Source organism: Spinacia oleracea, unplaced genomic scaffold (assembly GCF_020520425.1).
Source record: "Spinacia oleracea cultivar Varoflay unplaced genomic scaffold, BTI_SOV_V1 SOVchr0_001, whole genome shotgun sequence".
NCBI classification, from domain to species: domain Eukaryota; kingdom Viridiplantae; phylum Streptophyta; class Magnoliopsida; order Caryophyllales; family Amaranthaceae; genus Spinacia; species Spinacia oleracea.
Window position 1 is genome coordinate 138,786 of NW_026614329.1, and position 16,383 is coordinate 155,168.

Sequence of the window (16,383 nt, forward strand, 5' to 3'; positions counted from 1 at the left end):
TCAATGGTAGAGCAATGTGCGATTGCACATAGATGTAGGTTCGAATCCTACATAGGTTGTAAAAGAAAAACCTATTGTGTCTCCACAACATAACTAACAAAGTCAACATGAGTAAGAAATAGTTAGTAGTTTTGGCTTTTGTTACTTAGCAGGTCTTCTTGTGTCCAGCTACAAACTCCTGTGACAGCTGATATTAATAGTCACTGGTTCGTGATCGCCTGTAAAGAATCAGCAGAGGCTCTTCCGTATGACGACAATCTCCCATTGCTTGGACTCTAGAAGCTGCATCAGAAAGTACATTCTATCTACTTCACTCCTACTACATCTTACAGAATAATTGAACGCAGTAACTAATGTATACTGATGATGCAGTCATGCAGCAGACCAGAATTACAGGGAACAACACAAATAGAAATATGCCCCAAATAAAGACTTCCATAAATGGATTAATTAATATAAAATGCCTCTTAAATAGGCACTTACATCGTAGTTCAAATATCGTAAGTTGTGTTAAATAGACACTTACAACCGGACACCAAAATAAGTTTTTCACAAAAAATCCTAAGTTTTTGCAAACAAGTCTTACAAAAGTGCAACTTGTTGAATCATAATGATTCCAATGTACACAAATTAGAACCTAATCACTGAGTCAGGTTGTTTTTCCTAGAAACTGACAACTTTTTGCGGGGAGGTGCATTGCTTGTGGAAGCTTGGCTCCATGAAGGTGTTGTTTCTTCTGTTGGTTGGGTTTGATTCCTTTCTTGAGGAAATGTCCTATTCGCAATGCTATTAGGGCCTGCCCTTGCTGAAGCCTTTCATAAATGAAAGCAAGTTATCGGTTAAGGTGTAAAACAAAACAACAGTGCACACAAAATATAATAGAATTGCACTAACCTTTCTCGCATTCCTCTCTTCCTTTTTCTTCCTCTGCGTACAAACCCATGGTGTTTGTAGTGGAGGTCTGCCTGCAGATTTTGTGGCTGCTTCCCCCTTCATTGTTGTTGGTTGGAGCCCACAAGTTTTGGCATAATGCCAAAGCCAGCACAATTTTTGCATTGATTCTTCCTTTTTTGTTTCTTGGGTTGCTGATCACCTCCATGTGAAGTACCCTCTCCCTTTTCAAGCTTCCTCTTCGTGGATTTGGGTCTTCCAGGTTGTACTTTGTAGGCTGGTGGGTGTGGCTCTCTCAAATTCATCTTTTCCCAATGTTTAGGTCCAGGCATAGGCTTAATATGAGCTTCATAAGCTAACCGATAGGTGGAGGTGAAGTAATAAGGGTGAACAAACAACTCGGGGTCAACTCTTTTGTCTAGAATACATGCAAAGGCATGTACACAAGGTATTCCAGTTAGCTCCCATTGATAACAACTACAAGTCTTTTCATCCAAGTCAACAACAACCTGATCATCCTTCAACTGCACCTCATAAGTGTCCCCTCTTGATGCAACTACTTTACAAGACCTAGCCGTTTTTTCCAATCCATCGAACACTGTGCTCACAAAAGGGACTAACTTCCCTTGCATTTTCTGGCCAGATTCCCATTTCTCCTGGTTTCTTTTCATCATGTATCTTCTCATCCACTCCATTTGGGTAATAATAGGTTTATCCCTAGCTTCTTTAATAACAGCGTTGAAAGTCTCGCACACATTGTTCAACAACATGTTGGACTTGCAATTAGGGGTAAAAGCATGTCTAGACCAATGTTTCGGGGGGATATCATCAAGGTAATAATATGCATCTTCTGATAAGAATTTGATGCACTCCATTGCTACCTCAAAGTCAAGCTGATCATACAACGTATATACTAAGTTAGACACGACAACAAGAACAAAACTAAGGTATTTGAAAGCAGTTGTGGATGTTACTAAAAATAAACTCCAGTTGGTGGTCAAAACAGAAGAAAAACAGTAGACGAAAAACAGTAGAATAAAAATAGCAGTAGAATCACACAAAACAAACAGTAGAATAAAAACAGAAGAATGTCAAAAGAAGTAGAATCACAAAAAAAAAATAGTAGAATAAAAACAGAAGAAAAACAAAAAAAACAAGAAAACTAACCAAAGTAGTAGCCCTAGCTGCACTCCAAAATAACTCCTTGAAAGTTGACCCACAATATTGAAGCTTAAAGTTAGCCCAAATATGCCTCACACAATATCTTGTCTCGGCCTTCGGAACCACTTCTTTGAAAGCTTCCAACAAACCCTGACACATTTACACAAAAATTACAGATTCATCAACAAATTTGTAACATAACACACACATAACAGCAGCATACAAAGTAAAAAAAATACCTTTTGCCGGTCAGACATAAATGTGAATCCAGCACCTTTATCAGTTCCTAAGTCCATCATTAGAATGTCCAAGAACCAAACCCAAGTCTCCTTGTTCTCAATCTCAACTATGGCCCATGCAAATGGAAAAAAGTTGTTATTTCCGTCCTTGCCAACTGCCACAAGGATTTGACCCGGGTGTTCCCCTTTAAGGTGGCATCCATCCACACCTATGAGAGGCCTACAACCTCTTACAAACCCATCTCTAAGAGGACCAAGGCTGACGAACATCCTCATAAATAATGGTGGTTCTGGTTGCTCAACACCATCAACTAAAACGATACAACGACTATCAGGGTTGTATTTCCAAACTGCCTTCCCATAATCCCATACCCTAGCATATTGCTCGGTTGCACTACCATAAATTGTGAGCTTTGCCCTTCCTCTAGCTAGCCATGCTAGAGTGTAACTAATATGAATCCCGGTATCTTTCAAAACCATCTCCTGGAAGTCAGAGATTTTCATTCCAGGTTGGCTTCTCCAATCCTCCAAATACCTTTCAGATAGGTATTCTGCCGTCACCATTGAATTAATCTTGGACCTCATACAACGATGTTGTAGAATAAGAGACTTAATCTGCCATGTTTGTTGATTTCGCAACCTCTTAGCATGAACCTTAAATTTGCACTTCATATATCCCTCGTCACAAGTACACTTAGGCATTTTACTTCTCTTATGATCCCACACACGCCCGCATCTATTCTTGCAAAAAGTGGTTATCCTATCACCGTCATTGTGTAAAAAATAAGACTCGCACCTATTCTCTATTGCATGATTTCTTAGAGCCTTCCTAAGAACACTAACAGATGTGAATTTCAGTTTTTCAGCTAACTTCACGGGCTTCGTAAAATCAGCAACTGGATTAAACCATGGACTCTTGTCCTCATCTCTGTCAGATCCATCCAAACTCTTAAGCTCATCAGAATCTCCTTCGATTTCTTCTTGAATCTGTACTTCCTTGCAGCCTAGGTCTTCATCAAGTTCCTGATTTTTTTCTGGTTTTTGTTACCCTCGTCATCAATAACAAAGCTATCTTTCACCTCATTCAGAATGTCTTGCTTCGACTGCATAAACCATTGTTCTTCATCATCATAATAGCCCTCTTCTTCACCTACTTCCCAATCTATTTCAAGATCGCTGAACTCCGTACTTGAGGAACCAAATTCACTTTCCTCATCCCTAAATAACACCTTTTTGGCTTTACTTTTCCCTTCTCCCTCACCCACCTCCTTCACCTTTTCTTTCCGCTTCCCCTTTGAACTTCCTTTTCTGGCAACTGATTTCACCCTAGGAGTTTTCAGTGGTGTAGCAAAGTTGTCATTCAACCTATGGCTCCTTCTATGTGGTGGACTAATGGATTGACTCAATCTAGGGCACGTTCTATGTTCTGGGTGCTGTTTTCGATTATTTTGGGTACGGTTTTTCTGTTTTGTTCGCGTATGTGGTGGTAGTACTTTTAATGGTGAAGGGTCTGTCTCACTAGTGCAATACAATTCAAGATATCCCTCTTTATTTTTTGTCTCTAAAAACCCCTGCACTTCATCCTCATTTACTACCTCCCTCTTACCAGTAGTAAAAGTCAGACCCTTTTTCTTATACCAAATGTTAAACTTCCTAGGCACCGACACATTATACTTCACAAACCCGTGAATAACTGCTTCCCTAAGATATTGAACACACATTTCTGAACTTTTAGCTTTCTTTTTCCAATAATACCACCCACCATCATACACAATTAACTCCCTGTTCTTGAATTTTTTAGGTTTAAACCCACCCCCTAACCTAATCAGAATATCAATATAACCATGTTCTTCACTCTCCATCCTGTTGAAAAACGTAAACAAAACAAGAAAAGGTTCAATAATCAAAGTAAAAACACTCAAATAAATCATATTCAAGAACTAACCCTATATCAGACAGTGTAAAACAACCCCAGTTAAACAATAAGCATGAATAATCAAAAATAAATTAAGAGATTAATTAATCAATTATTGATTATCCCAATTACTGCTAACCTAATTTATTATTAATTGCACAATCACAGACACATTCCCCCAATTATCAGAATATAGGGTTTAAAGATTCTCCATAAAACTGACAAAATTAACATTATAACAGGGCAACTACTTTTAACAATTATGGACCAAAAAGATGCAAAAGTTCATTAAAGTACCTTATCTAGTCAGAAAATACAAAATTTATGGTCCCCTCATTGATGGAGATGATGATGCCTCCAATACCTTGTTGGTCTACCAGCTTCAATGATTTTGAAGTTGAATTTCCACAATAGAAAAAGGCAATCTTTGAATTTTGCTTTGAATTAGATCGAATATAAAAAATAATTGTGGGTGAGAATTGATTGAGAAGCATGAGCAGTACACACAACTGGGAGCAGGGGAAGGGAAGAAATAAGAAGCGGGAAACTAAATCATGGAATATAGGTTAAATTTGGATGGGTATATGAAGTGTGGGCCCCACCTCCGTTTTTTTCGAACGGAAACCGTCAACCGGTGTTGAATTCTAAATTTTGTATTTTTTAAGGTGTTTATATATAATTTAAAATAAATAAGGTGTTTAATTACAAAAGTTGTTTTTTTAAGGTGTTTAATGACATTAAAATACTTAGAATGTGTATATATATATATATATATATATATATATATATATATATATATATATATATATATATATATATATATATATATATATAGGGTCCCCCTCCAATGAGAAGATCCTTATAATAAGAATAATGAGAAACGATCTCGACCGTGCAATTAAGTTGATCCAACGACCCATATTTCGCGCGTGAAAACACTACAAAACATAATACCTGTGTACATAGTACCAACAATCAAACCGACTGAAAAAGCCAATAATCATACCCCCACCTCCTTTCTCTCTCCTCCATATTTAATGTCTCAGTGCTCCTTACTCCTTAATACTAGTATTCAACAGCAAACAAAAATAATACTTCAATTCTTTAAAAAGGAGACCTCATCAATTTTAGATTCAACAACAAAATATACCGATCTTAGCTTCATCAATGATATCTCTTTTCTCAGTCTAATGAATTTTCTCTTTCCTCTTCTTTTCTCTGTTTCTCTGCACTTTCTGGATTTTCTCGCTCTAACGCTGTCATTTTCTCTGCATTTTCATTGTAATGTTGTTATTTTATTTGAGCAATGGTATTATTATTGTTGTTGGGTTGATGTTAAATGGGTGAAATTTTTGTATAAAATTAGGAAAGGGAGAGGAAGGAGGAAGGAGAAAAGATAGGAAACAATGTGCTCATTCCGTGTAAATGAACCAAAAAAATTGCTCATTTTGGTTAATTTATGATATTGTGTAACTAAATAGTCATTTTGTGTATGATCTTGTGTAGCTGAATCCTCTCACTATTTTCATTATTTTTTTTGGTTGTGGTGGATTCATTTTCCCTGGTGGGTTGTAGTCTTGTAGAAAAAAGGGACATGGTGGTAGTGTTGATATACTGATCCAACGACCAACATTTCTCCTATTTTTTTCTCAAACGAACAAAATCTTTTTGCTCATTTTAAGCAAATTTGTGACAAATGAGCAATTATTTTTGGCTCATTTGTTGAAATGAGCAAATTTGTTTTGCTCATTTGTTAAAATAAGCAAATTTGTGACAAATGATCAATTTTTTTTTTTGCTCATTTGTTGAAATGAGCAAATTTGTTTTGCTCATTTTAACAAATGAGCAAATTTTTTTTTGCTCTTTTGTTGAAATGAGCAAATTTGTTTTCCTCATTTGTTAAAATGAGCAAATTAAATCGCCTAAACACATCTTCTTCATCCTTTCCTCGCTCAGTAACAACATAAGTAAAATGATTGTATAATCCAATTAAAATCTTTCAAGTCTAACCCATTACTAACACTTATAATCGTAGAGGCCTATTATTAAAAAAATAAAAATTGAAAGGCTTTCTTAAAATAAGATGGACAAATGTAAAATTTTAACACTTATTTGGACTTACAACTCAAACTGAGGGAGATAATTAAACTTTAGATACTTAGGAAAAGAAAACCAAAACTTGATCTTGGATATCTCACACCAAATTAAATCAACGAATATAAAGCTAGACATGCAGCTCAATGTCAACACACCAACAACGCACAACAACAACAAGGGCTCCAACTAACTACGTACGTAGAAGGCCAACACAGCGGGGCAGATGACGAAATAGTTGGTGGCGCACAACCAGATACCGGTGGTGGCGCATAAAGAGCTAGCTAAGTGTGGATAGGCATAGGAGAGAGAAAGTAGCTAGGAGCTCAATGGAAATTTGTAAGTTCACGAAATTGCGGTGATGGTGGCGGCGGTGCGGTGGTTGGTTGAGTGGAGGGGAGGAGAGAGAAAAATGAAAGAGGTTGGGGTTGTTGGTTCCATGGTTGAATAATTAAGAGAGAGAAAATTGATGTTACCAAAGTTGGGAGCTGGGAGGAAAAGATCGAAAATCATAAATAAAAATTAAAGAAATCTCAGATTATCTTGACCATTGATTTGGGTGGTTCAGATTTCTTCTCAATCTTCCCATTATAAGTTGTCTTCTCATTTGAGTGTGTATATATATATATATATATATATATATTATATATATATATATATATATATATATATATTATATATATATATATATATATATATATATATATATATATATATATATATATATATATATATATATATATATATATATGAGAAGATCACTAAAATGAGAAGAATGAGAAGGAATTGTGACCCTCCAACCCATTTAATCTGACGGTTGATGTTTAACGCAAAACTACAACTACATACCGAGTAATGTTTAAAACCAATTGAACCACATAATAATTGACACCAGTCCACCACCCAACTATTTCTCTCTCCTCCATCTTTCATCCCACTCCCTCAATGCTCAACTACTCTTTCTCTCTCCTCATCTCTCTCATCCCTCTTCTCTGTAACTATTTCGGGTTGGGATGATACAGGCAAATACCGCCGCGAGCGGGGAGGAATTGGTGGCGGATAGTCAATGATTCCGGCAGTGGCGGTTGGGATTAAGCCTGAAGGTCGGTGATGTGGTTAGGGAGTGTGTGATGAGTTCCGGTAAGAAAGCCACCGCCGTGTTGAGTTGTGGTGAGACTGTATTATTGAATGTAAGGTCGTCGCCGGTGGTGGCGGCGTTTGGCTCTCGTGGGCCAAATTGAGGTTGATTCGCAGGTTTGGTGGAGGAGAACGAAAATGGCGACGACGGCGAAGCAGTGCATATGGTGGAGGAAGATGGTGAGAGTGTGAAGGTAGCATCAATGGCAGAAACAAGCTGAATATTGTGAAGAAGATGCCCATTATTTCTATTCAATTCAATTGGGGTTTTTATGGGGGCTCCTTTGAAACATTATATTCAAGCAAGCAAAACCATTAGATTATTATTTTTGTCTTTGCAATCAATTAGTTATTTAGTTAGCAAGTGCGCATAAATGGAGTATAAGTCAATCTAGCTTTGAAGGTTAATCAAATGTTCATGACCATGGCTGAACTACATTACTACACTCAAAATATAATAAATTTTTTCATATTTAAATGAGAAAAAAATTTAATGGGTAAAATAAGTTTTAATGAGCAAAAAAATTATAAAGGTTAGGAAAACTTTGCTCATTTTGTGCAAATCAGGGAAAAAAAAGTACAAAAAATGAGCCAAAAAAAACTTAAATGAGCAAAAAAAACAATTAAAAAATTATTTGCTCATTTGTGTTAATTATAAAAATGAGCAAATTTTTTGAATGTTGAGTAATGTGAGATTTTAAAATATTTGCTCATTGAGCAAAGTTTTGAATATTAACAAAATATTATAGTTTCAATTTTAAATTTTTGCTCATTGTGTCTAAATTAGTAAATATTAAAGTTCGGATAGTTTTGGTCATTGTGTCTAAATGAGTAAATATTAAAATCCGAACTTTAAACTATTGCTCATTGTGTCTAAATGAGCAACTATTATAGTTTCGATTTTAAATTTTTGCTCATTGTGTCTAAATGAGTAAATATTAAAGTTCGGATTTTAAAATTTTGCTCATTGTTTTTAAATGAGCAAATATTAAAGTTCGATTTTAAAATTTTGCTCATTGTCTCTAAATGAGAAAATATTATATTTTCGATTTTAAAATTTCTAAATGAACAAATATTAAAGTTTAGATTTTAAATTTTTGCTTAATGTGTCTAAATGGGCAAATATTAAAGTTCGATTTTAAACTTTTGCTCATTGTTTTTAAATGAGCAAATATTAATGTTCAATTTTAAATTTGTGCTCATTGTGTCTAAATGAGCAAATATTATAGTTTCGATTTTAAATTTTTGCTCATTGTGTCTAAATGAGTAAATATTAAAGTTCGGATTTTTAAGTTTTGCTCATTGTGTCTAAATGAGTAAATATTAAAAATCGAACTTTAAACTTTTTCTCATTATTTCTAAATGAGCAAATATTAAAGTTCAGATTTTAAAATTTTTCTCATTGTGTCTAAAAGAGCAAATATTAAATTTCGGATTTTAAATATTTGCTCATTGTTTTTAAATGAGAAAATATTATAGATTCGATTTTAAATTTTTTCTCATTGTGTCTAAATGAGCAAATATTAAAGTTCGGATTTTAAGTTTTTGCTCATTGTTTCTAAATGAGCAAATATTAAAGTTCAGATTTTAAATTTTTTGCTCATTATGTCTAAATGAGCAAATATGAAAGTTCGGATTTTAAACATTTGCTCATTGTTTTTAAATGAGCAAATATTATAGTTTTGATTTTAAATTTTTGCTCATTGTGTCTAAATGAGCAAATATTAAAGTTCGGATTTTAAACTTTTGTTCATTGTATCTAAATGAGCAAATAATAAATTCAGAACTTTAAACGTTTGCTCATTGTGTCTAAATGAGCAAATATTATAGTTTCGATTTGAAATTTTTGCTCATTGTGTCTAAATGAGCAAATATTAAAGTTCGCATTTAAATGAGCAAATATTATTGTTTCGGATTTAATGAGCAAAATTTTTGCATATTAACAAACTTGAACTCTAAAATTTCAAAAATGAGCAAAAATATTTGCTCATTTATGTAAACTATAAAAAATGAGCAAAAACATTTGCTCATTTGTGTAAACTATAAAATGAGCAAAAATATTTTCTCATTTGTGTAAACTATAAAAAATGAGTAAATTTATTTGCTCATTTAGACACGATAAGCAAAAGTTTTCTATATTAGCAAATCTGAACTTTAAGATTTAAAAAATGAGCAAAAGTATTTTTTCTCATTTGTGTAAACTATAAATAATGAGCAAAAATATTTGCTCATTTGAGTAAAATATAAAAAATGAGAATTTTTTTTGAATGTTAAGTAATATGAGATTTTTAAATATTTGCTCATTTAGACACAATGAGCAAAAGTTTTCAATATTAACAAATCCGAACTTTAAAATTCTAAAAATGAGCAAAAGTATTCGCTCTTTTGTGTGAACTTAAGAAATGAGCAAAAACATTTGCTCATTTATGTAAAGTATAAAAAATGAGCAAATATTTGGATGTTAAGTAATCTGAAATTTTAAAATATTTGCTCATTTAGACAAAATGAGCAAAAGTTTTAAATATTAACAAACCCGAACTTTAAAATTTTAAAAATGAGCAAAAATATTTGCTCATTTGTGTAAACTATAAAAAATGAGCAAAAACATTTGCTCATTTGTGTAAACTATAAAAAATGAGCAAATTTTTTGAATGTTAATTAATCTGAGATTTTAAAATATTTGCTTATTTAGACACAATGAGAAAAAGTTTTGAACATTAACAAACACAAACTTTAAAATTTTAAAAATGAGCAAAAATATTTGCTCATTTGGGTAAACTATAAGAAATGAGCAAATTTATTTGCTCATTTAGAAACGATGAGCAAAAGTTTTCAATATTGACCAATTCGAACTTTCAATGCATCCTTTTTCACCGAAAAAATAATTGGGGGATGTATGTAAGAAAGTTAAGCTAATATTTAAAGTTGGACTAAAACTGGCCTACCTTGAAAGTTTTTGGTGTAGAGAGATTCACAAAATGATAAAAGAGGTCGTTAAATATTACAATTTACAAATAAATAAGTACGAAGTATATGAATGTTGATCTGTATAATTCCAATACCAAAGATGTAAAATAATGAACCTATCTAGTTTACCATAACTAATCACAAAAAGAAAACTAATGTGAAATCGATCTTATGCATGGTCTCAGTCATTTGACAGCAGATTTTGTGCAGTTTGAACCAATGACCGCATTGATGTCTTGAACCTGTTTAATCCCACTGTTCCTGAAAATATGTTGAAGCTTTCTAGCTCTGAGGTTGTATCTAAAACATTCTCCAGCTCCTTTTTGAGTCCCTAATTTCTGAAAACTTGAACATTTGATTCGTTGTCTTTCAATTGTAAACCTGTGTATCCTATGTGTATTTCTTCAGAATCTGTACTAGCACGTGTGCTATTTCAGTTTCTATGATTCCAGCTTGTTCAAACATGATGTTTGATTCGGAGTAAGTCGTGAACTTGAAAGCTCGTGCTGCTAATCCAACCATCACTTCACGTAGCTTGTCCTCTGTCGAAAGGATTTCCTTAAGAACTTGCAAATCCTAATAGAGAACCCATCAGTCTTTGTTCTTGTGTGTTCTGTTTTCTTCTTTAGGCTTAAAAATTAAGTTTCATGAAAAATTTGAGATGAAGTTTCAATAAATTCATATCGCTTGATTAAGTTCTGATAAGCTCAAATAAGTTCAGTTTGGTGCTTCATAACTTAATAGAAACTCTGACGACTAGATTAATAAAACTTACTGAGGGTACTGCTGCAGAAACTCCCAGTGATCGAATTTCTAGTTCTTTGACAACTTCTTTAGTGCGCATAGTTTCAAGATATAGTTACAGTTTTGCTTGTTCTCCAATGCGAGCATGACTAATGCTTCAACAGCTGCAGTTCTAACATGTACCTGAGCTATAGGCATCCCATCTTTGAAGAATATATTGAGCAACTCCTTAAGAATTCCTCCTGTGCCTCCGATCCTTTCTATCGCGTCATCTTCCATTGCTAAACTTGTCAGTATTTTAATCCCGAGGTTTTGCAGATCAGGATACTTCTCTCCATGCCTTAGTATGCCTCTGATGTTGTTGAATGTGAAAACAATCTCTGAAATTTCTTTACGAAGCTGTTTCCCTGTGCTACCTGTTGTACTTGCTAGCATTTTTATAACTTGCAGGGACCTCTTTATTGTTTGAATTTGAGATGCTGCGACATGATCATCCTTCAATAACCTCTCTTTAGCACATGTAAAGTCTATGAACATTAACAAAAGTTTTGAACATTAACAAACACAAACTTTAAAATTTTAAAAATGAGCAAAAATATTTGCTCATTTGGGTACACTATAAAAAATGAGCAAATTTATTTTCTCATTCTTACACGACGAGCAAAAGTCTTCAATATTAACAAATCCGGACTTTAAAATTTTAAAAATGAGCAAAAATATTTTCTTATTTGTTAAAACTATAAAAAATGAGCAAAAAGTAAAGATTAACCTACGTGGGATTCGAACCCACATCTTTTGTGCATTTGCACAATGCTCTACCTATTGAGCTAGTAGGCTAGTGTTTTTAAATAGAATCAACAAAAGTAAAACAAAAACCAAAAAAAGTAAATCAAAATAATTCGAAAACTTACAACAACAACAACATAAGAACCAACAAGGCCAGAAGTCAACGCTGGTCCAAGTTGACAACAAACAAAAGTGATGAGAGGAAGAAGCTATTTTTGTTTACGTTTCTTACCTAAAGAGTTGTTCAGCTTGACAACTTCGTCTTTGGGTTAAAAGAGAAAAATGTTGCTACACATTTTGTCTAAGAAAAAATCTACAGAATCTAAAATGTTCTGCATGTGTGGATTAATCTAATGGTAAAGGGCATGACGGAATCTCTATATTTGTTCTAATGCTTCCTGTTTCAACTTCTGTCTTTTATAAACGAAGTTGCTGATTTTGGAGTTATTAACACAAAAGAATCTGTTTCTTGACTATTGCAGCTTGCAAGACATGTGGTAACCATTGATGGTTATGTTGATGTCCCTCCTAATAACGAAAAAGAACTCCTAAAAGCTGTCGCAACTCAACCAGTAAGTGTAGGCATATGCGGCAGTGAGAGATCATTCCAATTATACTCTAAGGTTGATTTCAATACTCTTGGCTTTTCCAATTACAAAGCTTTGTTTTTTGACATGAAAGTTTTACTCGTGTAGTGTTAATTCTTGCAGGGAATCTTTACTGGCCCATGTTCCACCTCTGTAGATCATGTTGTTCTAATTGTTGGTTATGGTTCAGAAAATGGAGTTGATTACTGGATAGTTAAGAATTCATGGGGAACTTCATGGGGTATGAAGGGGTTTGTACACATGCAGCGTAACAGTGGAGTTAGTGGAATCTGTGGCATCAACGTGATGCCGTCATATCCAACTAAAACTAGCCCTAATCCACCACCCCCGGCCCACCACCTCCAGGAACTACTAGATGTAGTCTCTTCTCATCTTGTCCTGCAGGTGAAACTTGCTGCTGTGCACGAAGCTTTCTTGGTATATGCACAGCATGGAACTACTACTACCTAATAACAAATTTTGGCTAAGATTGAACTGATATGACTTACAGTCAGACGCTAATAAGTTTGATCAAAAGTATCTGTATCCATGACAACTTGATGGTTACTGCAATTGTCTCCAATCAAATGATGCAAAAGAACACCAGCTGCAACACTGACGTTCAGACTCTCAACAGCCATAAAAGTACCGAAACTCTTCACCAGACAACTTATTCTACATGTCAGCTTCAACATCATCCTCAACTCCTGTCAACGATAGTACGATGTAGTTAGTGAGTTCAAAAATGTTTGGATCAGTTATGTCAATTCTCTAAATGAGCAACTGAACTTTAAAGTTATTTGCTCATTTGATTCAACAGTCCGAAATGAGCAAGAGGAAATAAAATGATGTTTGTAGTTTAATTATCAATTAAACTAAACAACACTGAGGCACACCTTGATTCAAAATGAGCAAAAATTGAACAAAATAAAAAAAATATAAATCTTTATAATCATATAAATCTAAAACAACTTTGAATTTACTATCCAATTCGAGTTAAACATAATTATTCAAATATACTACAAATATCAATCACAACACCTACTCAATTGCAGCAAAAAATTCGACGGAAAATGCAATTTGACCTAAGTTAACTTAGTATCTAAAATTCGAAGAAAACAATTAGAGGGAGAAAGATCAATTGAACGAACAACAATAAATCATGAAACGAACCATAAATCTCAACAAAGTTGCAACAAAACTCAAATTATAACCCTACAATTTACATAAATCAGCAAAGATTCACTCACCAATTACAACAAGGAGGCGACGCGCAGATGATGGCAGCGTGTAAATGGTGGCGGCGCGGTGGTCGCAGGCTCGCAGCAGGCGAGGAGACGGAGCGACGAGGGCGCAGAGAGAATGAGGAGGGTGATGGTGCTCCAATGGATGAGTGCTTGACAGGAGAGAGAAAATGGAGTAATTAGTTTCTGGAAGTCATGCGAAAGAAAAATAGAAGTGCCAGATTTTTTATTGCAATATTACGATTTTGCCATTACTGAGATGTGCTAGGTGAACTCTCAAGAGCTGTTAGATCTAATATGAGCGAACGCATGTGATCTCTTCTCATTCTTCTCATTTTAAGCTCCCTTCTCATTTGAGTGTAAATATATATATATAAATATATATATATATATATATATATATATATATATATATATATATATATATATATATATATATATATATATATATATATAGGTTTAGGCTCACGTGAGAAGTATGTATAAGGTGAGAAGCGTGAGAAGTATTCTTGAACCTTGGATTAACTAAATCCGACGGGCGATAATACACTTGTCTCGTTAATGGCAGTGTTTGTATATTTGGAAACATTAATTATCGGCCCATCAACCAGTCTCACTCTCACTGTCTCACGTGGCCATGTTGGCCCATATACTGTCAACTACTCTACAAACTACTCGCATCAATTTTCTATCTCCTTCCCCTGTATTCCTTGTAAACTTCATGTTGCTATAATGCAAAATTGGTAATGTGGAGCACGATTCTAAACAAGCCATAAATCCGTCACTACGGTGTAGCAGCACAAATATTGTTGTTCATTAGTTTTTACAACTCTAATTTCTGATCTTCCATTGTTGTTATTTATTTCTCTTTCTCTCACCTCTACAATATACCTAAAAATAAGATATACATTAAGTTTATGTTAGAGATACATTCAGTTTCCATTCGAGATACATTGATTGACAAGTACAGATACATCAATAGTCTACACTAGATACTTCCTTTAAATGACCTCTACATGACAGCCATGGATAATAGCTTGAGGACAACAAAGAATATGGAGAGAAAAATACTGGAGCTCACAACAAAATTGTCAATGAAATTTAAATTAAACGAGCCTATTGAATTCGATTTTTCAATCAAATTGAAAATTGTAGAGCTCGGTCGAACTGGCGATGAACACAAAGACCACAACCTATAAATTTCAATAAAAAAATTATGGAATTGACAGAGATGACACGGTTGTAATATACCGGTTTGTCTTCATTTTATTAGAATTTGAAGTCGTTGTTGGTTTTTGTGGACCAATGATGAGCGACATTTATGTCGCTCTAAACCTTTATTTTCTTATAATTTCCGTTCTTATTTTCCCTTTTTTTTCATGATTTCGCTTACTTTTTAGTTTTAATTGAATTTGTAGTGTATATTAGTTTAGTTCACTTTTCTTTGGTTTTATTTCGTTTTTGTTTGATTTTTCTAGGATTTGATGGAGTTGAGAATGGAAAAAAGCAAGTTGAGCATGAATGTAGAAAGGTGCGCCCGCGCCAAATGAAGACGCGCCCGCACAGAGTGGTGCGCCCGCGCAAAAACAGCCGCGCCCGCACCTGAAGGGAAGCTCTATTTCAGCAGATTTTCAAGACATTCTGCCTAAGGTGTGAAATGACGTTTCTATGAAGGTGCGCCCGCACCAGAAAGGGCTGCGCCCGCACCTTCACCAAATTTGCACAACCAACTTCATGTTGAGCCTCCCTTCGCCTCAAACGCCTCAGAGGCGCGCGCCCGCGCAAAATGTGGTGCGCCCGCACCCAAGTCAGATCTGGTTTTGTGCCCATTTTCTCTCACTCATCGGTGCGTCCACACCCAATGAGGGTACGCCCTTGAAGACCCTCGTTTGTGCGCCCGCACCTTTTTGGCGCGCCCGCACCCCTGTCCGGATTCGAAGTATTTACTTTTCTTTTGTTCTTTTTCGGGAAAGGGTATAAATACCCCCTCTTCCCCACCTTTAGAGAATTCAATTTATTGCTCTTAGTTTTTAAGTTTTTAGGGTTTTTAGAGAGAGAAACACTTAGATAATCTTATTGCTTTGGTATCCAACTTCAATTTGTAGAATTCTTTGAGCTTCAAGTAATTTCTTTCCTCTTTACTCTTGTCCTTTGAATTTCGTTCTTCAACTTGTTTCTCTTTGTTATTTTTATTGATGTTTTCTTTTTCATACCCATAATTCCTACTTCATGCTTGTTTGATTTTGGTAATTTCTTTGAATTTTTCTCAATTGTGATGGTTCTTAGTTTGAATTTCAAATTTAGCTTGTTGACCCTTTTTATGGCTTGTGAGTAGTTACTTGCTAGGGTTAGGGGGGAAGCTTGGGAATGAATTAGGGGACTTTAGAAGAGAATTCATGTTGATGTTGTGATTAAATATTGATTTGATGATAAGGATTTCCATGTCTAGTTAGATTAGTAGTCGCGAATGCTATTTCTAGTTGGTTGATTGGAATGCTTCATGTTAGTTTGGCAAGAAATTGTGAATTAGTGTGAGCATGTGGATGAACTAGTTCTAATTTATAGTCACCTAGTCTAAGGGTCATGCGAAAGCTCTCCCTCGGATTAGGCAACTCAAC

The 16,383-nt window shown here is 34.6% G+C and overlaps 1 protein-coding gene across 1 annotated transcript; it reads left to right on the top strand.

The window, feature by feature from the left end:
- Window positions 1-12,325: 12,325 nt before the first annotated feature.
- On the top strand, window positions 12,326-13,170 carry LOC110779027 (low-temperature-induced cysteine proteinase-like). The gene is made up of 3 exons (XM_021983557.2): window positions 12,326-12,346; window positions 12,417-12,557; window positions 12,645-13,170. Exons 1-3 carry the CDS (start codon window positions 12,326-12,328, stop codon window positions 12,990-12,992), a joined length of 510 nt encoding a protein of 169 aa, XP_021839249.2. The 3' UTR covers window positions 12,993-13,170.
- Window positions 13,171-16,383: the final 3,213 nt, after the last annotated feature.

Excerpts from the sequence above, each read along its gene's own strand:
- LOC110779027 (XM_021983557.2), top strand. The coding sequence starts at position 12,326 with ATGCTTCCTGTTTCAACTTCT. Across the intron at positions 12,347-12,416 it reads TGCTTCCTGTTTCAACTTCT|CTTGCAAGACATGTGGTAAC; the intron begins GTCTTTTATAAA and ends TGACTATTGCAG. Across the intron at positions 12,558-12,644 it reads CATTCCAATTATACTCTAAG|GGAATCTTTACTGGCCCATG; the intron begins GTTGATTTCAAT and ends TAATTCTTGCAG.